At 46.0% G+C, this 26114-nt stretch overlaps 2 protein-coding genes across 3 annotated transcripts in view; one reads left to right on the top strand and one right to left on the bottom strand.

Annotated features, from left to right (window-relative positions):
* Nucleotides 1-345: 345 nt before the first annotated feature.
* SNX21 (sorting nexin family member 21) lies at nt 346-25958 on the top strand. 2 transcript variants are annotated; one of them, XM_075349762.1, is made up of 4 exons: nt 346-563; nt 17367-17553; nt 17666-17820; nt 23823-25958. In XM_075349762.1, exons 2-4 carry the CDS (start codon nt 17367-17369, stop codon nt 24510-24512), a joined length of 1032 nt encoding a protein of 343 aa, XP_075205877.1. In that variant the 5' UTR covers nt 346-563; the 3' UTR covers nt 24513-25958. The 2 variants fall into 2 exon arrangements, with proteins under 2 accessions (XP_075205877.1, XP_075205878.1); XM_075349763.1 differs by lacking the exon at nt 346-563 and adding an exon at nt 747-831.
* Nucleotides 24991-26114, bottom strand: part of ACOT8 (acyl-CoA thioesterase 8) — a 50134-nt gene continuing 49010 nt past the window's right edge. The window contains exon 6 of the mRNA XM_075349764.1: nt 24991-25290. Within this exon, the coding sequence (XP_075205879.1) occupies nt 25172-25290 (119 nt within the window). The 3' untranslated portion in view covers nt 24991-25171. The remainder of the gene's footprint in view (nt 25291-26114) is intronic.

Below are 26114 nucleotides of genomic sequence, written 5' to 3'. Positions count from 1 at the left end.
CTATTACTGAACACTTGGGCATGGTAGTGCTCGCTCATCACTAGTACCGAACACTCAGGCATAGTAGTGCTCACTCATCACTAGTACTGAACACTCGGGCATAGTAGTGCTCACTCATCACTAGTGCTTACTTAATACTAGCCTTGTTGTGTGCAGCATCATATGATTACAATGAGCCGCTGACCACAGAGAAGCAGAACAGGTATTTCTTGTCAGATTGAGCTCAGGGCTAGAGCACTAATTCCTCACACTGATTGCATAACTGACACTATAGTAATTACGGTAATTATGGATGTTCCTGACAGCACAGCGCATTGCACAACGCCACACAGGAGCGTTCCATCACACTGAGAGGAGGGGCGCACGCTGCTCAGGCACTTGCACCCCCGCCTCCCGATAGTCTCGCGGTCCTCAGCTTTTCACAGTCCGAGGTTCCATGTAGAAAACAGCACAACGAGTGGTCACCGGAAGCGGAAGTTCCGGAGAGCCCCCCATTATTCCCAGGGGAGCGGAAGTGTAAGGGACTGTGTACAGGGCTCCCAGGCAGTAAAGGACAGCGGCAGGTAGGTGGCGCTGTGATTATTGGGGGCAGCATCCTCTTAAAGGGACACGTTCTGGTTTATGCTTCCAAAGTGTTCGGCTGAGTGGAAAGTGGTCAGTGTGAGTGATGGAGTCCCCGGGACTGGGGCGGTGACGTCCTCCTGTACGGGCCACTGTGAGGTATAGGCTGCCGTGGGGACGTGTCACCGGCACTTCGGAGACCGTGATTTGTGTTTGTTCCACCCGTGCCCTCGATTTCCACTCAGTGTCACTGTATTGGGTACCTATGATGTGAGTAACTTTTCCTGAGGGGAAGAGAGAAAAATAAACTCCACCATTGTTTTATTTAGCCTTAGCTCGCTCTTCGTGTATGATTCCCCCGGTTACGTGTTCGCTTTCCTATGGATGGGGGTTATCACACGGGGATACGCTCATTACATGGCTTCTGTTCACTAATCTCTCCCCATAAGGCTATGTGCACACGCTGCAGATTAATGCAGAAATTTTCAACATGAAATCTGCGCCTTCTGGTAGAAAAATGCACCAAAAACACATGCAGTTTGGTGCGTTTTTAGTGCATTTTTGTAATGAAGTCAAAAGGATGGAAGGGCTAAAAACAATTGACCTGCTGCAGACTATTTTCTGCACTAAGTAAAAAATATGCTACGTGTGCACAGCACTTCAGAATTCTCACTGACTTTAGGCCAGAAACTGCACCAAACCACATCAAAAACGCACCTTGGGCACACAGCCTTACAATACATTTTCAGTTTAGTGTCATTGGTACTAACGAGCAAGCACTACGATGATCGGTACTAGTGATGACCAAGCACTACCCTGCCCGGGTGATCAGTACTAGTGATGAGCGAGCACTACCCTGCCCGGGTGATCAGTACTAGTGATGAGCGAGCACTACCCTGCCCGGGTGATCAGTACTAGTGATGAGCGAGCACTACCATGCCCGGGTGATCAGTACTAGTGATGAGCGAGCACTACCATGCCCGGGTGCTCAGTACTAGTAATGAGCGAGCACTACCATGCCCGGGTGCTCAGTACTAGTGATGAGCGAGCACTACCATGCTCCGGTGCTCGGTACTAGTGATGAGCGAGCACTACCATGCTCCGGTGCTCGGTACTAGTGATGAGCGAGCACTACCATGCTCCGGTGCTCGGTACTAGTGATGAGCGAGCACTACCATGCTCAGGTGCTCGGTACTAGTGATGAGCGAGCACTACCATGCTCAGGTGCTTGGTACTAGTGATGAGCGAGCACTACCATGCTCAGGTGCTTGGTACTAGTGATGAGCGAGCACTACCATGCTCCGGTGCTCGGTACTAGTGATGAGCGAGCACTACCATGCTCCGGTGCTCGGTACTAGTGATGAGCGAGCACTACCATGCTCCGGTGCTCGGTACTAGTGATGAGCGAGCACTACCATGCTCCGGTGCTCGGTACTAGTGATGAGCGAGCACTACCATGCTCCGGTGCTCGGTACTAGTGATGAGCGAGCACTACCATGCTCCGGTGCTCGGTACTAGTGATGAGCGAGCACTACCATGCTCCGGTGCTCGGTACTAGTGATGAGCGAGCACTACCATGCCCGGGGGCTCGGTACTAGTGATGAGCGAGCACTACCATGCCCGGGGGCTCAGTAGTCGAGGAGTTAATGTTTGGATGGGCACGACTCAAGTACATGAGTATAAAGGAAGTCAGTGGGGAACTCGAGCATTTTTCCTGAAGATTTTCTGGTAAAATGCTCAAGTTCAACATTGATTTCTATTATACTCGGAAGCTTGAGTCTCGCCCACCTGAGCACTAACTGAGTAACAAACACTCGAGCATAGTAGTGCTCACTTATCACTAGTACAGAGCACCGGAACATGTAGTGCTCATTCATTACCGGTACCAAGCATGGTTGTGCTCGCTCATCGCTAGTACTGAGCACCCGGGCATGGTAGTGCTCACTTATCATTAGTCGCTGGAGATGTGACGTCCTGATTGTTGTGGGCTGCGCTGTATTTTTCATCGGTAACTTGCCGAGTTTTTGATGGTTTTGGAGTTGAGGTGACCGAGGTGCACCCAGCAGGTTACAGCATGATGTGGTGATACAATTTTATGGAGAATTTTTCTTCTGGCTTTATTTATTTTTCCTGTTTTCCATCTTAAAGCCCTCGACTTATCGGCATGCTATCAGGCATTGCCTCTGGTGGGAGTCGTAGCTAAGTGACTAGCTATTGTTGCCGTTCTGAAGCTTGGCAGAGCTGGATGATGGCTCCACTGGCAGCTGCGATGGTGGCTACTTATTGGCCACTTAGCTTTACCAGAAAAGGGATATGTGTTAAACAGTAAAAAAGTGACTCAAGAGGGGAACTTGGAGGTTTCGGATGACCTTCTTCTTTTTTTTTTTTTTTTTTTTTAATCTAGAAATCATATAATCTCTGCTTTGAATTATTTGGAATTGGCTTACACTGCATTTCTGCTGTGATTGTATCATCAGCTGTGTCCGTATTGTAGGTGCAGTAATAGTGGTCTGTAGAGCAGCGCTGGACACCTTATCTGCACTCCTGAGAAGAGTAGGGATTTTGTACATCGGGGGAAGGGTCTGTCTTAGCAGACTCTGCACTTATCAGAAAACATCATGCCACCTACACTACACTGCACTGTTCTATGCCAAGCTCATACAGTCTTATCATGTGAATGATTTGTTTTTTTAAAAATATAGATCTATCTATCACCTATCACACCATGCACATTCCCCTGTTATAAAGCACATACACATTAGATAAACATCAACCTGTCGCTTTTAGTGGTGCTGATCATTGCACATCTGTGCTGGTGTCTCCGATTTCTACGTGAAATCTTATTCCTCCCTATTGAGAAGAAATGCACACTTGGCTGTGCCCAGCATCTATCTGTAGTGGTGCATACAGGCAGCCCCTGTGTGCCGATGGGCAGTGTCGGCTCCTGCTCCCTGCACACGCTAAGTTAAGCGGTGTGAGCTGGTAACTAAGGTAAACATCGGGTAACCATACCCGATGTTTACCTTAGTTACCAGTGTCCGCAGCTTCCAGACGCCGGGTCCGTGCAAGCGCAGCGTCGCTGCTGGCTGGGGGCTGGTCACTGGTCGCTGGTGAGATCTGCCTGTTTGACAGCTCACCAGCGACCATGTAGCGATGCAGCAGCGATCCTGACCAGGTCAGATCACTGGTCGGATCGCTGCTGCATCGCTAAAGTGTGAAGGTACCCTGAGAATTTTGGGATTAGATTGATGCCTGTTGGCTACACAAGCCCTTGGCTAGCACATTTGTAAGGTGCACTTATGGCACGTATATCTGGTGTATCACACAACTGGACCCCTTGCTAATTGTTGACTCTGTCATACTATGCAGTAATTTTTGCCATGTTCTAGTTCTCTAAAATAAAGCCATTGCAAATATTAATAATATAATTATTAATTTATGTAGCACTGTTAATTCCACAGCGCTTTACATACCATGGCAACACTGTCCCCATTGGGGCTCACAATCTAGGTTCCCTATGAGTATGTTTGTCTTCGGAATGTGGGAGGAAATTGGAGAACCCAGAGGAAACCCACATAAACACGGGGAGAATATACAAACTTTTTGCAGATATTGTCCTTGGTGGGATTTGAACTCAGGACCCCAGCGCTGCAAGACTGCTATTCTTACCACTGAGCCACCGTTGCGTACTCACATGCATTTACGCTGCATATTGCACTGCAGCGTAACAGCATGCGTCCTGTGTCCCCTGCACAATGTAGATTGTGCATGATACGTGCGCACGTTGCCTTTATGAATGCAGCGATTTGGGTGCTAAAACTTTGACCCAAATCCGTGCGTTCATAAAAGCAGCGTGTCAATTATTCTGTGTGCTATGGATGCAGTTCCACTCTGTCTATGGTGGGGGCAGCAGCCATAGCGCATGAAATCGGCTTTTTTAAACAAAAAAAACTGTATCCATTATGCAGTGTTTCTGCAGCGATTTGAAGCGCACATGTGCTGTCAAATCGCTGCAGAATGTTCAGCAGTTACATGCGCATGAGCCCTTATAGGTATTCCCATTTCTGACATTACGGCATAGGCTGCTTTCACACATCCGGTTTTTGGTATGCAGCACAATCCCGCTCTTTGCAGAAAAAACGCAACCGTTTTTTTTTTGCCGCCGGTTGCGTTTTTTCCGCATAGACTTTCATTAGTGCCGGATTGTGCCGCATGGGCTTGCGTTCGGTCTGGTTTTTGTCGGATGCAGCATATTTAGCCCATGCGGCGGCTGGATGGAACGTTGCCTGGCACGTTTTTTTGTCCGGCAAAAAAACCCGCATCCAGCCGATGCGGCACTTTTTCCAATGCATGCCTATGGATGCCGGATGCGGCAAAACCCACATCCAGCTGCCGCATGCGTTTTTTTGCACTGCACATGCTCAGTAGCGTGCCGCAACCGCCAAAAAAAGGACGGGACACATGTAAAAACGTATGCAAAGGATGCGTTTTTTTCGGCGCATCCGTTGCATAGGTTTTAGAGCCGGATTTAGCCGCAAGGCAAAAAACAGATGTGTGAAAGCAGCCATAGCTTCCGAATGAGTTATACATAGAGATGAGCAATTTAATTTCTCGTTCTGATCCAGCAACTCAACCGGTCCTCCAAGGTCTTCACTTCTGAGTCCAGCATCATGGACTTGGGGATTACTTGGCTCCATGACATCATGACATTGCAGGGAGGCATGGGAAGGTACCACATTACAGCAGGGAGGACCTATTATACAGTGTCCATGAAATACACTATGGAGGGGCCCTCTATGACCCCCAGTTGACAGGCTCCTTATTAACAGTCCTACAAGGGTCTGCCGCCTGGTAGACCGAGTTGATCAATCTCCCAGAGCCCAGAAGGAGCGCTCCCTGTGTTAATGCTCCTTAACACTCAGTAATACATAGAAATTGATGACCTAGTGAAAAGCAAAGTTAGTGTTCATAGTGAGGAGGAGTCTGTCACATTCCTGCTCCGCCTGCCAGCCACCAAAACATGTACAGTGAGCCCTCTGTGACAGCCACCCAAAACTGCACTGACAAGTAGTCTGTGGGTGGTCTTCTAAGAAAAGATGCCGATGATGTATAATATATCGAGGAACTGAAAATCTGTGGCAGAAAGACTGGATAAAGGGTGGATGCTACTACTGCATTAGTATTGCACCCTCTAAGCCAGGGGTGCGCAACCTTTTTTAGTCTGAGGGCTGCATTGTCATATTTTTCTACTTTAAGAAGCTGCAAGAAAACGCATGCCACCGCTCCCATGTCAGATGTACATAGCACACACCGCTCACATGCCAGGTGCGCGTAGCGCGCACGCGGCTCACCTGCCAGTTGCGCATAGCACACACACGGCTCACATGCCAGATGCGCATAGCACACACCGCTCACATGCCAGGTGCGCGTAGCGCGCACGCGGCTCACCTGCCTACATATAGCAACAAGTTCTATTATTTGCGTTTTAAAATGTTGTCACTGCATGGCGGATTTTGTCCATGCTCAAATATGTTAGGCTAGTTTCACACTTGCGTTGAACGGCATCCGTTGCATTGCGTTGTGTGACTGATGCAACGAATGTGTTGCATATAGTGGCACAACGGATGCTGCAAAACAATGCAATTCCTTTTGTTTGTTTGTTTTTTTTTTTTTTACAGTTTTACCATCGGCAGAGTATTGTGAACGATCAGCTGATCGCTAACAGTAGTCCGCCGGTGGGTGATCAGCCGATCACTCACAGTAGCCGCCGGGTGATCAGCTGATCACTCACAGTAGCCGGCCGCCGGGTGATCAGCTGATCGTTTGGTCGCCGACAATGTGTGCGAGGAGCGGGGGGCGGAGTGCGGTGGGTGGAGCCGAGCAGGGCCATGGCTGAGGACATCAGTGTCGCGGGGACTGCATCGCTGGGGGACAGGTGAGTGAGAGTATACATACGGAGTGCGGGGAGGGGGCGGAGCCGAGCAGGGAAGTGTGGGGCTCCCGGCACACGTAACCAGGGTTCCCTGGTTACCCGATGTGTACCCTGGCTACGGGTGGAGGGAGCCAGAGAGAGCATGCGTAGTGAAATCCAAAGGATTCCGCTGCTCAAAAAAAGTTACATGCTGCTTTCCTTCCGCCCGACGCAGCGTCAAAATAACGAAGCTGCGTCGTCCAGCGGATGCAACGCTGACACTTGCGTTACAGTGCGTCATCCATACAAGTCTATGGAGAATAGCGCAGTGCGTTAACGGACTGCGCTATTCTCCATAGTGACGGACTCCACTGAACGCAAGTGTGAAACTAGCCTTATTTGCAATGCGCGCTGTACAGCAGTGGTTGGCCTTTCGGTTTCGGACTATGAATAAATAAGAAATGGGCATGGACAGAGATTGGTTACATAATCTACAAGTTGGTTAAATAAAGCTGTGGCCAACCCATATAACCCACATCCATGTTGTAGGTGTTTTTCTATCTTGTGGTTAAAGATGGAGGTTTTCGAAGCAGTCCAGAAAGGGCTGGTTACACTCCTCACAGCCTGTATCCAACACACACCGCGCGCACAAACTTCACATAACAGCCATGCAGCACCCAAGTCTTATATTAGAATCACTAATACATTGGGCAAAGGATGGGAAAATGATTGACTTTCAGAATTAGAACCATCACTTAAAGGTGTTGTCCACTTCTAAGACAACCCTTTCTCATTTGCTGTATGCCCCCATGTAAAATATAAATGGCCTGTTATCTCTGAGTCAGAATACTCCGTGTGCAGACCAGTGACTCTACTTGCGGGGGCGGTGCTATTCTCCTGCACACAGAGTATTCTGACACTGTTCTCTTACCGGCAGATTATTATTGATGTATGCCGACAATGTCGCTGTGCAGATCGCACAGTACACAGGTCATAGGGAGGGACAGAGCAGCCCCTGAAACAAGCGTCACTGATGATGCTTTGTTTCAGGAAGGGGCAGAGGCTGGAACAGTGACCATAGCCTCTGCCTCCTGCTCTGATGACGCTTTGTTTGACTATTCCAGCATGCACTGGGGTTCTCAAAGGAAACTTCATCAAATGGCAAATAAGAGAAAAAAAATAGAATAACAGTTGGAGTAGTTAGGACATTTTTAACATAAGTGTATTAGAAAGTAACTTGGATTTCAGCACCAAATAGATAGGGATTTAGGCGGGCTTTGCACGTTGCAACATCGGTAACAATGTGTTACCGATGCTGCAGCGATAGTCCCGCCCCCGTCGCACGTTCGATATATAGTGAAAGCTGCCGTAGCGATTATTATCGCTACGGCAGCTTTACACGCACATACCTGCCGTGCGACGTCCCTCTGGCCGGCGACCCGCCTCCTTCCTTAGGGGGCGGGTCGTGCGGCGTCACAGTGACGTCACATGGCAGGCGGCCAATTGAAGTGGAGGGGCGGAGATGAGCAGGATGTAAACATCCCGCCCACCTCCGTCCTTCTCATTGCAGCCGGGAGGCAGGTAAGGTGAAGTTCCTCGCTCCTGCGGCTTCACACACAGCGATGTGTGCGGCCGCAGGAGCGAGGAACTACATCGTACCTGTCGCTCCCCCGGCATTATGGAAATGTCGGAGGCTGCAGCGATGATACGATGACGACGATTTTGCGCTCGTTCATCGTATCATCTAGGATTTACACACTACGACATCGCAAGTGACGCCGGATGTGCGTCACTTTCGATTTGACCCCACCGACATCGCACCTGCGATGTCGTAGTGTGCAAAGCCCGCCTTAGAATAAAACTTATTTCAACTTCGGACCACCCCTTTAAAGTTACTTAAAAAAATAACTGCGGTGATGTGCTGCCGATAATGTGATGTTCTGTGTGCGTGGAAGGGTGGTCTGCCTTTTTAAAAAGGTTATTAAATTAATGGGATAGGTTTGCATGTAGCTGATTGGTGGTTGTTTAACATCCTTGGTTGCCGGTGGAAATGGCCAAATGGTCACGGTGTAAGGAGGTCTGGATCTCCTAGTCCCGCCCTGATGCCTGATAAGCTCCGCCTATTGCCCAACATGAAGATGAACAGGACGTTGTACAAGTAGAGAATGATCACCCCTCCGCACACCAGCAACAGAGCGCCTGCAGTAGGTGGGAACTCAACCATTAGCTCCATCCTTCCCTGCAGAAGCTCTTATCACATAGAGCAGGGCTGTGACTGGGATTACTGTTACCACCAGGGGGAGCACTCATTGGTTAAGGCTATGTGCCCACAGTGGGTTGTGGGGGGTCAGCACAAAAAAAGCATGTCTTGGCAGGGAAAAAATCTTTTTTTTATGGGTTTTTTTTTTTCTTTTTTTCATGCTGCTTCTTATTTATTGAGATAGAGAAAAAATCAGAAACAATTGACATGTTGCTGCTTTTTTCAGCAACTGAAAAAAGTAACGTGGGCACAGCAAGCAGGATTCTCATAGACTTTGCTGGGATGCATTTTCCTTGCTTTTTATTGATGGAAAAAAAGCATGAAAAAAAGCCCTGTGGCCACAAGGCCTAATGCAGACTCCAGCAAAGCTGTAGTCTGATTGGCACTGGCTAACCAAGGTTACAGTACCAACTTCATCCATTATTAAATGAATAGCTTAGCCCTGATGAGGCTGATGTATTTACTTCTAAAATCCATGTCAGAATGCAATATAAACCTCAAATTATAACACGCATTTTATTAATCCAGCTACTGCTAATATATTCATGTTAATATTAGGCAGGGAAATTCAAAAGAATTCGACAACAATTCTGGAATTTATTTTCAAAGTAAGTACACCAGGCTCTCTAAGTTTACACAATCCATTTAGTAATTTATTCATTGTATATCATGAAATCTGGGTCTAGATCCACTTTAACCTATCTGCATGATCTGTTCTCTGCTGTAGGGAATTCACAGATCGCCGTTACTGGCATAGTTTCATGTTGGAACTGTAGTTGGGAAAAGGCTTAAAGGCCACAACAAGTGGTCGAGCTTAGAGTCCAGGTGAAAACTGTGTAGAACAAAAAGTACCAGATCAGCGTGGTGATGAGGTCACATAAATAGATTGTATGCACAGCCCGGGGCTGATGTCACCGCACTGCAGTTGTAGTTTTCAATCAATGAAAAAATATTGCAGAAGACATTATCGCCGTCTCGACAAGTCTGCTTTAGTAAATTATTCTATTTCCCTAAGGCCACTTTCACACTTGCGTTGGACGGCCTCCGTAGCATTGCGTTGTGTGACGGATGCAATGGATGCTACGGATCATACAAAACGGAAAGGTTTTTTTTTTTTTTTCTTTACAGTTTACTGGCATCAGACTATTGTGATCAGCTGAGCGCTCTCACATGCCGGCGGCCGGTCGCTCAGCTGAACGTTTGGCCACCAAGAAACAAAATAAAGTTTGTGATTTACAAAAAAAAAGAGCATGCGCAGTGAAATCCTACGAATTGCGCTGCTCAAAAATAGTTACATGCTGCGTTTCTTCCGCCCGACACTGCGTCGTCCAGCGGATGCAACGCTGACACTTGCGTTACAGTGCGTTGTCCATACAAGTCTATGGAGAATAACGTTAACGGACTGCGCTCCATAGTGACGGACTCCAATGAACGCAAGTGGGAAAGTACCCTAAGAATTGGCAATTCTGGAGCCTCCTTTCGAAGAACTGTTGTTCCTCTGATATTCCTCTTGGCAATATATGCATAACCCTACAATTTGTGTTAAGGTACCGTCACACATAACGAGATCGCTAGCGAGATCGCAGCTGAGTCACGGTTTCCATGACGCAGTAGCGATCCCGTTAGCGATCTCGTTATGTGACACCAGCGATCAGGCCCCTGCTGTGAGATCTCTAGTCATTGCAGAATGGTCCAGGTCATTTTCTTCAAAGGCGATGTCGTGCTGAGCAGGACACATCGCTATGTTTGACACTGTGTGACAGGGTCACAGTGACTGCTGAGATCATTATACAGGTGGCTACTGCGACCTGTATTGTTCCAGCATCGCTGGTAAAATCTGACTGTGTGACATCTCACCTGCGATCCCTATCAGGTCGCATCGTTTTCGGGATCGCTGGTAAGTCGTTGTGTGTGTGACTGGGACTTTAAAGCCCCGTCACACTAAGCAACATCGCTAGCAACATCGCTGCTAACGAACAACTTTTGTGACGTTGCTAGCGATGTTGCTGTGTGTGACATCCAGCAACAACCTGGCCCCTGCTGTGAGGTCGTTGGTTGTTGCTGAATGTCCTGGGCCATTTTTTAGTTGTTGCTGTCCTGCTGTGAAGCACAGATCGCTGTGTGTGACAGCGACAGAGCAACAACTAAATGTGCAGGCAGCAGGAGCCGGCTTCTGCGGAGGCTGGTAACCAATGTAAACATCGGGTAACCAAGAAGCCCTGTCCTTGGTTACCCGATATTTACCTTTGTTACCAGCCTCCGCCGCTCTCACTGTCAGTGCCGGCTCCTGCTCTGTGCACATGTAGCTGCAGGACACATCGGGTTAATTAACCCGATGTGTGCTGTAACTAGGAGAGCAAGGAGCCAGCGCTCAGTGTGCGCTGCTCCCTGCTCTGTGCACATTTAGCTGCAGCACACATCGGGTAATTAACCCCATGTGTGCTGTACTAGGAGAGCAGGGAGCCAGTGCTCAGTGTGCGCTGCTCCCTGCTCTCTGCACGTGTAGCTGCGTGAGCTGGTAACCAAGGTAAATATCGGGTTGGTTTCCCGATATTTACCTTAGTTACCAAGCGCAGCATCTTCCACGCGGCGCTGGGGGCTGGTCACTGCTTGCTGGTGAGCTCACCAGCAACTCGTGTAGCGACGCTCCAGCGATCCCTGCCAGGTCAGGTTGCTGGTGGGATCGCTGGAGCGTCGCAGTGTGACATCTCACCAGCAACCTCCTAGCAACTTACCAGCGATCCCTATCGTTGTTGGGATCGCTGGTACGTTGCTTAGTGTGACTGGACCTTTACTCTTTCTCTTCTCAGCATGGTGTGTCCCTAAATAGATAAAGCCCAATTGTAAATTGTATTCTTGCATTTCCAGGAGGACTATCAGAGGATCTGGATAAAAGATACTCCATAATTTTTTCTTTTTTTAGGGAGATGCAGTAGTTTACTAAAATGAGTATATCAGGAGAGCAGACAAGTTTACTATCCATGGTCATATTTACAGTGTATAGGACACACCGCCCTTCTGTAATGTGCTTCCTGTGAGTACCGACACTGAATCTGTAGTCATTATCTCAGCCATCATATCAGAGCTACAGTATGTATGTATGTATGTATGTATGTATGTATGTATGTATGTACTAGAGCAGGTGCTATTAGACTGACATGTATATTACTGCTGTGATGCGTGCATATGGCTATACAGTCACACTTGTATAACATGGATCCAGCGCTCGTACTGTGACAGGCGAGTTATCCCAGCTGTATGTGGGCTCACTAGGATAACACTGTATGGCGTGGTCACATCCTGCCTTTACCATACATTACGGCCTGACTAGATATTTTATCAGCATACATGGTTGTGCTTGGTCCTTTGACCAGTTTTCAGCTTTTTTGTTTTCGGTCTCTAATGTTTGGCCTCCTTCTATACTTGGCGTGCCAGGATAGCCTGTCACATGCTGCATGCTATTTCTGTGACTACTCCATCTGTGTTTTCCTCATGATGTGAATGCTACATGAAGCCACAAGCATTTTGTAGCTGAAGTAGCCCCAGATTAGATGACGGGCGCACTTGCCATCTCCTGGGTATCTTTCATGTGAGGCTACTTTCACACTTGCGTTCAGCGCAGTCCGTCACTATGGAGAATAGCGCAGTCTGTTAACGCACTGCTCTATTCTCCATAGACTTGTATGGACAGCGCACTGTAGCGCAAGTATCAGCGTTGCATCCGCTGGACGACGCAGCGTTATTTTGACGCTGCGTCAGGCGGAAGGAACGCTGCAGGTAACGTTTTTTGAGCGATGGAAACCTTTATTTTTCACTGTGCATGCTCTTCTTCTTTTTTTTTTTTTTTTTTTTTTTTAATCAGAAATTTTATATTGTTTCTCGATGGCCGAACGCTCAGCTGCCGGCACGCGAGAGCTCTCAGCTGAGCGGCCGGCTGCCCGCCGGCACGCGAGAGCTCTCAGCTGAGCGGCCGGCTGCCCGCCGGCACGCGAGAGCTCTCAGCTGAGCACCCGGCTGCCCGCCGGCACGTGAGAGCGCTCAGCTGAGCGCGGCTGCCCGCCGGCATGTGAGAGCGCCTGGCCGCTGGCATGTGAGAGCGCTCAGCTGAACGTTCACAATAGTCTGCTGCCGGTAAAACTGTAAAGAAGAAAAAAAATAAAAAAAAAAAAAGCTTTGTTTTGTACGATCCGTTGTGCCACTATATGCAACGCATCCGTTGCATCCGTCACACAACTCAATGCTACGGAAGCCGTCCAACACAAGTGTGAAAGTAGCCTGACAAGTCTCCATGGCTGCTCAATATCATAGCTGTTTTTTTTGCTTTTCAGCTCTAATCACAACTGGTTAGATTGTAAAGGGTTTCGTATTTTAATCGTTGGTGATTAGGACAAGAGGACAGCCTTCCATTGGAGTAACACGGGGTAACATGATATATGAATGTGGGCAAGGATGGTCCAGGATGTCCATTCATTCAGACTGTAAGGGTCTGAGGCCCTCATTTCAAGAGTGGGGCCACCTCACAATAGTTTTCAGTCTGTAACAGTGGTCCCCCAACCTTTGTGACACAGAGCTGAATGTGGCTCTGAGGGCAAGACGCCCAGAGCCGGCATTACCAGCATGATGACAGCCAAAGCTTTTCCACAGAAATCACACCAAAATAATATACAAAGATCCACAGGTTCCCATCCTAACCCCATTCAGATCTGCTCTTCTGTGTGGGGCTGCTTGTAAGGCTGGGGCCACACGGGGGACTACTGCGATCCTTGCATGACACTCGGCTCATGCTGGTAGCATAGCCGAGCCGAGTGTCATGCGAGTGTCACTGCAACTGAAGTCCGATCATGCGATCGGTCCTCAGCTGCGGGGGGAGGGCCGGCTCTGTGGAGGGGGGGGGGGGTTTATCTTCTCTCCTCCGTTGCCGGCTATTGCCATTCTTGCCCTGCACTTGCGGTACACCGGTGTACTACGAGTGCAGTGCAATTTTTCTCTTGCCCCATACACTTGAATGGGCACGAGAGAAACCAGGATCACATTGCACCCGCGATTGTTTTTTCGGTCTGATTAGGGCTGAGAAAATAATTGCTCTTGGGTGCTGGCACACAGAGTAATATTGGTCCGAGTGGAATGCCATGTTTTATCATACTCCACTCGCTACGATTTTCATGCAGTTTGGCTTAGGCCCAAAAGTCATGATCTGGAGACATGCTGTTCATAGTTGTTTGCTAGACCTGGTGCTAATACACCAAGCTGGAAGATGGCTGCAAGCCACACATCACAGGCCCGGGAGCCACATGTGGCCCTGAGCTACAGGTTGTGGACTCCAGGTCTAGAATATGTCAGCTGCTGGAGGGGCATGGGACCGGCCATGAAGCCAGTAAAGGCACAGTGTTGTGCCTCCTTTTTTTCCTGTTTGTTACCATACTATTAAAACATATGACTTATTTTCTGGAAATGTAACAAGAGACTTGTCAAACTTTATCATTGCTATGAATCTTTATTTTGTTGTTGGTACTATTTTCAAACTGTGAAACGTTTCTCAAAAATACTGGATTGTTTCTGTTCAAGACTCATGAAAACTGGCATGAGCACCTTTGAAGAGGAAAGTTAGTGCAAATTACTAACGGTGACAAACTACCAATTTGCCGTCTGCAGCCTTCATTCAGGCGCCCTTTCCAACTTCAGTATGCAGTTTACAGCTTGATCAGAATGTCATTTTTTTTTTTATTGTGGGAATGAATCTCTCAGTAATGTAGGTTGGATTTGAGCTCCATTGTTAGGGTGCTGTTTTCATTGGCTTATGTATCAGAACAGCTTCTATCCTGGACGTCTCTCCACTTCATGTGCTTTCCTCCTTGTTTACAGCCAGTTTTCTCTGCCCTTTCTGACTGAGACAATAGATACTTTATTATTTTTATATATATATATATATATATATATATATATATATATACTTTCCGTGCCCACTATATATATATATATATATATATATATATATATATATATATATATATATATATATATATATATATATATATATATATATATATATATATAATTAGAGAGAGAGAATATATATAATATTTCATATATATATGTATGTATATATAATATTATATAAAATCTCTAAGAAATCTGTTGCAGCAATATGAACAATGAAAAACAGGCGATAGGGGACTTAAAGCTGCAATTTTTCCTAAGGGAACTATTGAATAATGTAAAAAAGTTTAAAGAAAAATAGAAAAAAAAAAGTTAAAATCAAATAATTCCTCTTTGTCTATTTGGTATCACAACTTTTAGAAATGTTTGATTTATGAAAATATAAAATAAATTAATCTGACAGTGTAACAAGAAAAAAATCACACCACAGTTGCGTTATTTTGGTCACTGCAGCATTCCAGTAAAATGCTATAAAAAGCGATCAAAACATCGCAGCTTTTTTTTTTTTCTTATGAATTTCTGATTTATATTTTTTTGGGGATTTTTTTGGTATCCACTTACTTGTACTTTTTGTAGTGTTTTTGCCACATTTTCCATGGATGTTCCATATGGTTTTTGCATGTGTTTTTCATGAATTTGGGGTGGAAAAACACTGGCAAAAACACTGAAAGAATCAACATGGTGCAGTTTATTTTCTGCACCAGATCTGCCAGGGTAAATTAAGCAACATGCACAGCACTTCAGAATTCTCAGACTTTGCCTGCATAAGGACAGGCCGGCATGCAATTGTGACAACACTGCACCAAAAAACGCAGTGTGTGCATATAGTCAGACTTGTATTGGTACACTTCATGTGTGATGCTAGTAAAAAAAGACGTGTGCCTATGATTTTTGCACTAACACACAGTCCGAAACAAATGTTTTTTTTCTTGAAAATCACAGAACATGTACTTGAAACACACAAGCCTGAAAAAGACCTAGGGCCTCTGCTCGCTGTCAGTTAAAGGAAATCTGTCCACAGATTTTTGCTGTTCAATCTGAAGCATAATGTAGGAGCTGAGATATTGATTCCAGTGATATGTCACTTATTAGGCTCTGTGCTGTAGTTTCGATACAATCAGTGTTTTATCAGCAGGAGATTCACTAGAGGCCTACATCTCCCATGCAGTCATGTGTAACCCCTCCCCCACCACTGATTGGCAGTTTCTAGACAGTACACAGGAAGCTGCCTGTCAGGGGTGTGGGCGGGCCTACACAGAGGCCAGAAATCTTAGTACTGCTACATTAGACAAAACAGGGATTCTAGCAAAACTGCACCAAGCAGCTGAGGAAGGCCGGGGCCACACGGGGATCTACTGGGATCCTCGCATGACACTCCGCTCATGCTGGCAACACAGCAGGAGCCGAGTGTCATAAAAGTGTCACTGCAACTGAGGTCCGATCATGCGCTCGGACCACAGCTGCGGGGGCCGGGCCGGTGCTGCGGAGGGGAGGAAGGGATTTCTCTCCCTCTCCCCTCTGTAGCCGGCTATTGCCATTCTCGCACTGCACTCGCGGTAAACCGGTGTACTACGAGTGCAGTGCGATTTATTTTCTCACCCCATAGACTTGAATGGGTGCAAGAGAAAAAGATTTGCATTAGGCTGGGGCCACACGGGAACTACTGCGATCCACTTGCATGACACTTGGCTCGTGCTGGCAGTACAGCAGAGCCGAGTGTCATGCGTGTGTCCTTGCAACTGAGGTCCGTTCGTGCGAGCAGACCTCAGCTGCGGGGGGCGGGTCGGCAGTCAGGAGGGGAGGGAGGGATTTCTCTCCCTCTCTCCTGCGTAGCCGGCTATTGCCATTCTCGCACTGCACTAGCGGTACACCGGTGTACCGCGAGTGCAGTGCGATTTTTTTTTTTTTTTTTTTTTTTTTTTTTTTTTCTCTCGCCCCATTCACTTGAATGGGTGCGAGAGAAAGAGACACGGCTTACAATCGCAGCATGCTGCGATTGTTTTCTCGGTCCGATTAGGGCTGAGAAAATAATCGCCCATGTGTGCTGACACACAGGCTAGAATTGGTCCGAGGGGAATGCGATGTTTTATCGCACTCCACTCGCACTGTTTTTCTCGCCGTGTGGCTTACAGTCACCGCATGCTGCAATTATTTTCTCAGTCGGATTAGGGCTGAGAAAATAATCGCTCCTGTGTGCTGACACAGGCTAATATTGGTCCGAGTGGAATGCGATAAAACATCGCATTCCACTCGCTCCGATTTTCATGCCGTGTGTCTTAGGCCTTGGTGACCCATCACTGGAATCTGGCTCTGTCTCTCCATTATGCTATCAGATTCCAGAGCAAAAACCTGCTGACAGACTTCCTTTTTTAAAAGGAAACATTTTTACAATTTGAGACAAAAAAAACCCCCACAAGTTGCTGACAAAGCAGTTGTCCTTTCTTTCTTCAGGACTCCAGGCTGAAGGCTCTCACTATAGTTACATTGTAACAAGCCGGACACATTCAGCCGCTGAAGGTTATGGAAAGTTTCCATTCTCTGACCGCAGCAGAGCCTGACATGAACCTAGATAAATCCAAGCGTACAGTAGATATAGTTTCTTTGTGTTGTAGACGAGCGGACGCCCTCCATTTTATCACATGTAGCTTCCGGAGCAGTGGGATTATCAGATTAACAATGTTTGCAATATCCTTATAGATGGCATCAAAGCTGCTTCGCCGCTTCCGACCCTCTACACGGAAACAGCAGCGAGGTCCTGGACCCCCAGAAGAGCCACCAGAGATTGCAGAGTTGGTTGATGACGCTGAAGGCCTATCTGTGCGTCTGAGCGGGACCCTCAGTCTGAGTGAGGACAGCCTAGGCTCCGAGGAGAGTGACGGAACCGGTACTAAATAAGATCATTCTGGCGAGTGTGGCTGTTTTTTGTATGTGTGTGTACACTGCTTTCCAGGCTCATGTTCACATATGCCATCTGCTACCCTGTACTTCTCCTGCAGAGGGTCGGTGTATAGAAGAGCTGAATACCCACTCCCTCCTGACACAGCAGCTTAGAGAGATGTGGGCCCATGCCCAAGATCACAGTGTGCCCATCCAGCTCACGTTTGAGGTGACCGAGGCTAATGTGGTGAGGGACAACCATGCCAAGTATGTTGTAAGTCTTCCTCTTTGCGTGTAATATATATTATGAGATTTATTTGGCTCACTTACGGTTTCTGTAAATATAATAGGTGAAATTGTCAAAGCTTGTCAATGAGATGCTACAAGGAGGAGGCTCCGCTGGGCAATCTTTAATTGGAAGGGTCTGTTGAAAATAGGATAGACACACAGGATGTCTCCTGGGACTCGTAATGTGTGGAAGACTCCTACATAAAGTGCTACGTTTCCCTGTAACATCACCACTGGGTACATCATAAATAAAGACGCTGCCTACTGGATGCATGGACATGCAGGGTCTTTTTTTTTTTTTTTTTTTTTTTTTTGATCACACAGTCAAGAATGCATCCAAACTACCATTAAAGTGAAAGCACAACGAGCAGTTCTGTGCATATTACTAATCTCTGCCTAACCATCCCTGTATACACTAGCACAGATAAAGAGATCTTTGGAAAAAGTATTTCTAAAGATCTTTTATCATATGCTAATGAGGCCCACGACTTGTTGCAAGGGCATTACTTCCCTTGGCTAGTTGGCCCACATAGCATTCTAGCATGCCCCTGTAGGCATACTAACATGCTAATGAATACGCAGCGACGCCACACATACCTCACTGTTCATGGCGGCAGAGGATGGATGCGCACTGCGCATGATCCAGAGTCACCCAGACGTCCGATCATGCGCACTAACTTGATGCCGGGTGTAAGCTTCCCAGCTTCAGTGAGGTACAGTGCGCATGACCGGACGTGCTGGGGCCTCCAGATCACGCCCAGTGTGTATCCATCGTCCGCCGGCCGCCATGAACAGTGAGGTATGTGTGGCGTCGCTGTGAATTCATTAGCATGATAGTACACCCACAGGGGCATGCTAGAATGCTATGTGGGCCGACTAGCCAAGGGATGTAATGACCTTGCAACTAGTTTCTGGCTTTATTTACATATAAAATGATCTTTAGAAATACTTTTTCTATAGATCTCTTTATCTGTGCTAGTGTATACAAGGACGGTTAGTCAGAGATTAGTAATATGCACAGAACTGCTCGTGGTTCTGGGGGCATATTGGACCTGTCAGGTTCACTTTAAGGCTATGTGCGCACGTTGCGTACTAGCCCTGCAGAAATTTCTGCAGCGATCTGAAGAGCACACGTGCGCTTCAAATCGCTGCAGAAAATGTCCGTAGAGAAAAAAAAAAAAGCCGATTCCATGCGCTCTGCCTGCAGCTCCTGCCATAGACAGAGCAGGGGCTTCCAACAAAGCGCACGGAAGAAGTGACATGTCACTTCTTAGAACGCAGTGCTTCGGCAGCAGCCGAAGCGCTGTGCTCTATCTCCATAGACTGTGCAGGGGACGCAGGACGCATGCAGTTACGCTGCGCTACAAAGCGCAGCGTAACTGCATGTATTTACACAACGTGCGCACATAGCCTAATACCACAATGTTTGTTACCTTGGCATTTTTGACATGTTTCACCTCTAAAGATTGTTGAGCCAAAATACCATTTTGTAGTATGCAGGAAATAGATATATATATATTAGTGGGCACGGAAAGTATTTAGACCCATTTAAATGTTTCGCTTTGTTTCATTGCAGTTATTTGGTAAATTCAAAAAAGTTCATTTTTTTTTTTTCTCATTAATGTACACTCTGCACCCCATCTTGACAGAAAAAACCCAGAAATGTAGAAATTTTTGCAAATTTATTAAATAAGAAAAACTGATATCACATGGTCATAAGTATTCAGACCCTTTGCTTAGTATTGAGTAGAAGCACCTTCTGAGCTAGTTCGGCCATGAGTCTTCTTGAGAATGATGCAACAAGTTTTCCCACACCTGGATTTGGGGATCTTCTGCCTTCTTCCTTGTAGATCCTCTCCAGTTCCGTCAGGTTGGATGGTGAACGTTGGTGGACAGCCATTTTCAGGTCTCTCCAGAGATGTTCAATTGGGTTTAGGTCAGGGCTCTGGCTGGCCCAGTCAAGAATGGTCAGAGTTGTTCTGCAGACACTCCTTTGTTATTTTAGCTGTGTGCTGTCTTGTTGGAAGGTGAACCTGCGGCCAAGTCTGAGGTCCACAGCACTCTGGACGAGGTTTTCTTCCAGGATATTTCTGTACCTGGCCACATTAATCTTTCCTTCAATTGCAACCAGTCGTTCTGTCCCTGCAGCTGAAAAACACCCTCATAGCATGATGCTGCCTCCACCATGTTTAACTGTTGGGATTGTATTGGGCAGGTGATGAGCAGTGCCTGGTTTTTTTCCAAACATACCACTTTGAACTTTTTGGTGATAATTCTCTTTGTCTCATCAGACCATAGAAACTTATTTTTCATAGTCTGGAAGTCCTTCGTGTGTGTGTGTTTTTTTTTTTTTTTTTTTTTCTTTTGCAAACTCTTTGCGGGCTTTCTTATATCTTGCACTGAGGAGAGGCTTCAGTTGGGTCACTCTGCCATAAAGGCTCGACTGGTGGAGGGCTGCAGTTGACTTTGTGGAACATTCTCCCAACTCAATCTGTGGAGCTCAGCCACAGTGATCTTAGGGTTCTTCTTTACCTCTCTCACCAAGGCTCTTCTCCCACAATTGCTCAGTTTGGCTGGACGGCTAGGTCTAGGATGAGTTCTGGTGATCCCAAACTTCTTCCATTTTAAGGATTATGTAGGCCACTGTGCTTTTAGGAACCTTGAGTACTGAAAAAATTCTTTTGTAACCTTGACCAGATCTGTGCCTTCGCACAATTCTGTCTCTGAGCTTGTTGGGCAGGTCCTTTTGACCTCATGATTCTCATTCGGTCTGACATGCACTATGACCTGCAAAGTTTTAGGCCTCTGTCACACGTTTGTGCCTCCGGTACGGGTTTGGCAGTTTTTTCACGTACCGGAGGCACGTACACTCGTGGACATATGATTTCATAATGTTTTGGACACATGTAAGTATTTTGGAACGGAACGTGTGTCCGTTCCATACTTGTGTGTCCGTGTGTTCCTCACGCCGACATGTTCACGTGTTCTCCGGCAGCACGGGTGTCACACGGCCCACACCCGTACCACACGGATGTAGTGTGGATGCGTTCCCGTGTGACACGCGCCGGAGAAACACGTGTCATTATTTTAAAATTAAAAAAAAAACACATACTCACCCCACGCCGATTCTTCCGCTCCAAACAGTTGCTGCCGGCCGCTGCTCGTTATGAGTGTGTTATGGAGGTGGGAGTGATGTCACGCACGGGCTCTAATCTCCGCTCGGCCGGAAGCAGCTTCAGCAGGGAGTGGGTGGGGCTGGAGCCGAAGATCAGTACCCTGGACAGCAGCGAGGACCACGTGAGTATGCAAATTACCGGATCTCAGTGTTATCGCAGATAGCACATGGAGAACAAATGTGGACCGCACGTACCGGAAACACGTACTTACCACACGCAGGGAAAATGTGTCTCGCGGCACGTGCGTGATTTCCACGTGAGTGTGGCAGAGGCCTTATATAGACAGGTGTGTGCCTTCCAAATCAAGTCCTATCAGTTTAATTAAACACAGCTGGACTCCAATTAAGGCGTAAAACCATCTCAAGGAGGAGCACAGGGAAATAGACAGCATGTGACTTAAATGAGTGTCTGAGCAAAGAGTCTGCATAGCTATGACCATGGAATATCAGTTTGTTTATTAAATTTGCAACAATTTATACATTTCTGGGGTTTTCTGTCAAGATGGGGTGCAGAATGTACATTGAGAAAAAAAAAATTAACTTTTTGAGTTTACCAAATGGCTGCAATGAATCAGAGTGAAAAATTTAAAGGGGTCTGAACTTTCCGTACCCATTGTACATCCATCCCAACAGGTTCTACAAACGAGAAAGACGTTTCTTACACGTTTCGGGTGGAATTGCGAGGTCTACAAGCAGTGGTTTTAAAAAGTTCCAAAATGCAGTGTACAACATTTATTCATTAATTGCACCTAATAGGTGGATAATTGAGCACATACTGTATAAGGGTATGCGCCCACAATCTGATATAGCTGTATTTTGCACACAGTAAGTTTTTCGCTGCTTCCAAAATGCTTTGTTGTACAGTGGATGGATTTATAGAAATCCCATGCCCTCTGTGCTTCTTTTTTTCACAGTGTGAAGTGATAGGTGATGCTGTTTGCAGAGCCGCAGCATGTCAGTTTATGCTTGCGGTGACCAAAGTGTTCTCAGTGGGAGAAAACAACGAAAATCTGCTGCGTCCAGAATCTTGATCGTGGGCACGAATCACTGCATTTTCCTGTGGAGAAAACTTGGGTCTCTGCAGAAGACACGCTGTGTCCACAACGCAACGTGTGCAGATCGTGGTCACCTACCCTTAAGTCAATTAATGAATTAATCAATGTAGTTTACCTTCTAACTACACTTTGGAAGGTTTTTAAACCACTGCTTGTATATCTGTTTGTGCTATGATTAAAGGCTAGTTGTACCTAAAATGCCTAGGTGGTCTATTTCCGGTTAGTGGAACCACAGGATTGGTGATTAAGTGTTTGATCGCTGGGTCTTTCACTAATCATTAAAATTGGGGGACTGAGACCTTTGAATCAAGTACCACCCCATTCAAGCTCATGAGACCAACAGTTGACAAAGTACAGTCTGTTCGACTGTCTCAATCATCCCCGTAAACTTTGAATAGAATGATGAAGGTGCAGCTCCAATCCAAGCCCTCCTTATTGCGGTCATGCTTTGTGGCGGGCTCAAGGGGTAGGACCCTAGTGATCACACAATTATCACATTTTCCATGCATAGGTGACAAATTTTAACTAGTGGGAAAACTATTTTAAAATAGAATCAGTCGACTTTTTGCCTCATTCAGTCATCTACTTTTCACATATGAATTCTGTCCATATATCAGTTATAATCTATGGAGCTGTTATCTAAGGAGTCTGCAAAAAGAAACATGTCTGTTTTTGAACCAAGTCATGGATCAAAATTACCCATACAAGTCTATGGGTTTGTGAAAAATCACAGATGCTATCCGTGTGCTGTCAATTTTTAATGCTATTGGTATTACCAATTTTATATTTTTTTGTATGAGTCACTGATCATAATTTTATTGTTTTTGTATACAAGAAACATCTTGACGTCTGAATGAGGCCTCACTCATACAGGACTCTGGTAAAGACTCTTCCATCAGCCCCAAGTACATGAATCGCAAAAGCAAGCAGCTTCAGAATACCTGTGTAATACATGCCGTATAGCCGCATTCTAGTACCAAAGGCAGAATTTAGTGGTATTAGTGTAGCATGTATCACCCTCTACAAAATGAAACAAAGTAAATAAACAGTAAAAATGCATAGGACCTCAGTCAGCCGATGTCTTCTGCAGGGAAATCGCAGAATTATGGCAACGGGGTCGTTAGTTTGTGGATTTTTGGAATGGTGTGGAAAACAACTGTTGGGAAACAAGACTTGCGCATGTTCCACGTGCTTCGTCGGAACAAACAAACAAACGTTGCAACCGATAATTCAATGCCATATAGCACCCAGCACATTGATCAGATCAGACAAATGGGCCGCTTATCGGAACATTTCCACAATGCAAGGTTTCAATTACATGCATGAAACGGTGAATCAACAAAATTTCATTGACCCTATCACGGGCGCAAAGACGCAAAGGATCGAGTGCCACTGGGGTCACATTAAAACCAAAATATTGCGAAAAATGAAAAGGTACATCGCCGAATTTATTGCCCGGTCACTTAGCTGAATATTGGTGGAAAAAGATACACAACGAAGCACCCTTCAATGCCATCGTAGATTAAATAGCTGCGCAATATTCCGCTGATATAATCACAATTTCTGGTAGTTTTCCGACTGGCTGAGGTCCTATGCTTTTGTACTGTTTATTTACTTTGTTTCATTTTGTAGAGGTGGACACATTTTTGTTTCATTTGGAAAAGGGGACATATGCTACACTAATACCGAATTTACCATAAATAGAAGCAGATTTACAAGTTACTTCTGGTTTTTAATTTCTTTATTCTTTTCTCCTAGTTGTACACCATTTACCTCCTGCATTCAGGGCAATATGACCCTTCTCCAGCCTTTATCACTTGCCGATACTCCGATCTTGAACGTCTGAGAAAAAGCCTGCGCTCCCACTATCCTGATGAGATGACTTCTGTCTCCTTTCCTCACAAGCGCTTGCACAAGAACTTCACAGCTGAGACCATAGCAAAACGTAGCCGTGCTTTTGAACAGTTCCTGTGTTACGTGTCCTCTGTGCCCACTCTCAGACAGTCTCCAGAATTCCTGGGCTTCTTCTATTTACGTGACATGGAAAAGGCTCAGCATCTTACCTGCACAAGCTTGTATCAACTGGCATTACCCCTATGGATGAACTGTTGGCGGCTACAGGAAAAGCTTTGTCCAATGGGTCCTTCTACTCATCGACTGCTTGTACTTGCCGGACTGGTGGTTTGTCACCAAGAGACTGATTCACTGGCAGACGCACAAGCATTCAGTGAACGGGCTGTTGTGCTTTTTCGGGATGCACAAGAGCAGAATGTGCCTTTTCTCATTTCTTTTCTACAAGCTCACATACAATTATCATGGAGGGTGGGAGTGGACAAGAGAGGTTCTGAGGCTGCCCTACTGAGGCTGCAGGAGGCTGGCCATATGACCCACAACTCCCCAACCCTGAAAGAGCTGCTCATCAGAGAGACCAATCACACGACTACGTAGAGGTGGCCATATTCGTTCAGTCTGCTCCTAGTCCGGAAGCACAAAAGAGGATCCACTGAACCTCTTGTCTGAGAATGGAGAGCTTTAGCCAAAAACAAAATTGCACTAAATACCTTTTAACCGGTGATGGGGCCACTTTGCTGGCTTCACCAAACTCGATTTTGTATACTCAAAGGGAATTTGTACCAATCCTGTCACATTTGTGGAAACGCTAATGATAGGAGTTGGGCATGACGTCCATATTTTATGGTGCCTTAAGTGTTCAAATGGCCACATATTCAGTCAAAATGCACAAAGACTGAATCTATGGACCAGGGCAGACCAATCTGTCAGTGTGGAAAAGGGAAAAAGAAATTAGCAGCTCCTGTCCGCATAGCTTCTTAAGGACACAACTGGCTTTGTTTTACATGGCCTTTAACTTCAGCCTTATAGATCAATGGCATTATGACATAAGGGAAAGGAATCGCTCCAATAGATCTTTAATAATTAGAACAAATTTATTAAAATATATATTTTTTTTTTTTTACTATTTACAATTATAGGACTAGTTTCATGATGATGGCAGCATTGCATATGAAGATCTAGACAATTTATCAGTAGTGCATTTTTTACATTATTACATGAATTAGACTTCTGTACTCGGCAGGACGGCTGTGTATTCAGAGTTTACTGTCACGTGGATTCTGCCTTACACGAAAGAGACCCTCCTGGGCACATGTGACGGCCAGCACCCCATCTCTCCTCCAAAGGCGGCCATGGACCAGGCCCCGGGAATTGCCTGTTACAAGAGACATGTAACAGTACTGTATCTTTTATACCATAGTGCTTCTTACGGCATTAGTTAATCCATGTGTATTTCTGTGAGCAAGGTCTGCTAATGCTTTTCTTCTCCCCATAAGAAGCTTTAACAAATCCCATGTAAAGGAAAAATTAAGAATCTGCCCATTTTTTTTTTTTATTTTAGTGTACCTTTTGAAAAGTAGCATTAATTTTTTTTTAATATATATTTTTAATAAAGCTTCCCCAAAGTATTAGCCAGGCATCCCTGAAACTCCGCACCTAACCTCTTACTTGCTACTACTTTCCCCCTTCGGGTCTTACTTGTGTTTAATACTGCTTTACAATATTAATTTTGCAGTATTTTTACTTAAAGCAACTAATCTTAGACTAAGTGCATATTGGGCTTGTGCATTTAGCCTAGAGTATACATGTGGCATTTTTAATTCAGCGTAAAGGTTAACATTTCAATAAGCCCCAATTCACCAGACTGATGGCCAGGGTATGTGTTCTTCAGCACTTCATCTGACTACCAGCTGACTTTTTAGGGAAGCACAGCAGCCTTCACTTTCTGCAAAATATTGAATGCTGCCATGCCATATATGCGAAGGAGGAGGGTTAAGGGTGCTTTACACGCTGCAACATCACTAGCGATGTGACACGCCAGATCGCAGATGCGATCTGCCGAGATCGCACATGTGACCAGCGCTATAAAAACGACCTGTTTTTATAGCGCTGGTCACAAGTGCGATCTCGGCAGATCGCATTTGCGATCTGGGGTGTCACATCGCTAACTAGATCGCTAGTGATGTTGCAGCGTGTAAA

Source organism: Anomaloglossus baeobatrachus, chromosome 5 (assembly GCF_048569485.1).
Source record: "Anomaloglossus baeobatrachus isolate aAnoBae1 chromosome 5, aAnoBae1.hap1, whole genome shotgun sequence".
Taxonomy (NCBI): domain Eukaryota; kingdom Metazoa; phylum Chordata; class Amphibia; order Anura; family Aromobatidae; genus Anomaloglossus; species Anomaloglossus baeobatrachus.
This window is presented reverse-complemented; position numbering and strand designations above follow the sequence as displayed.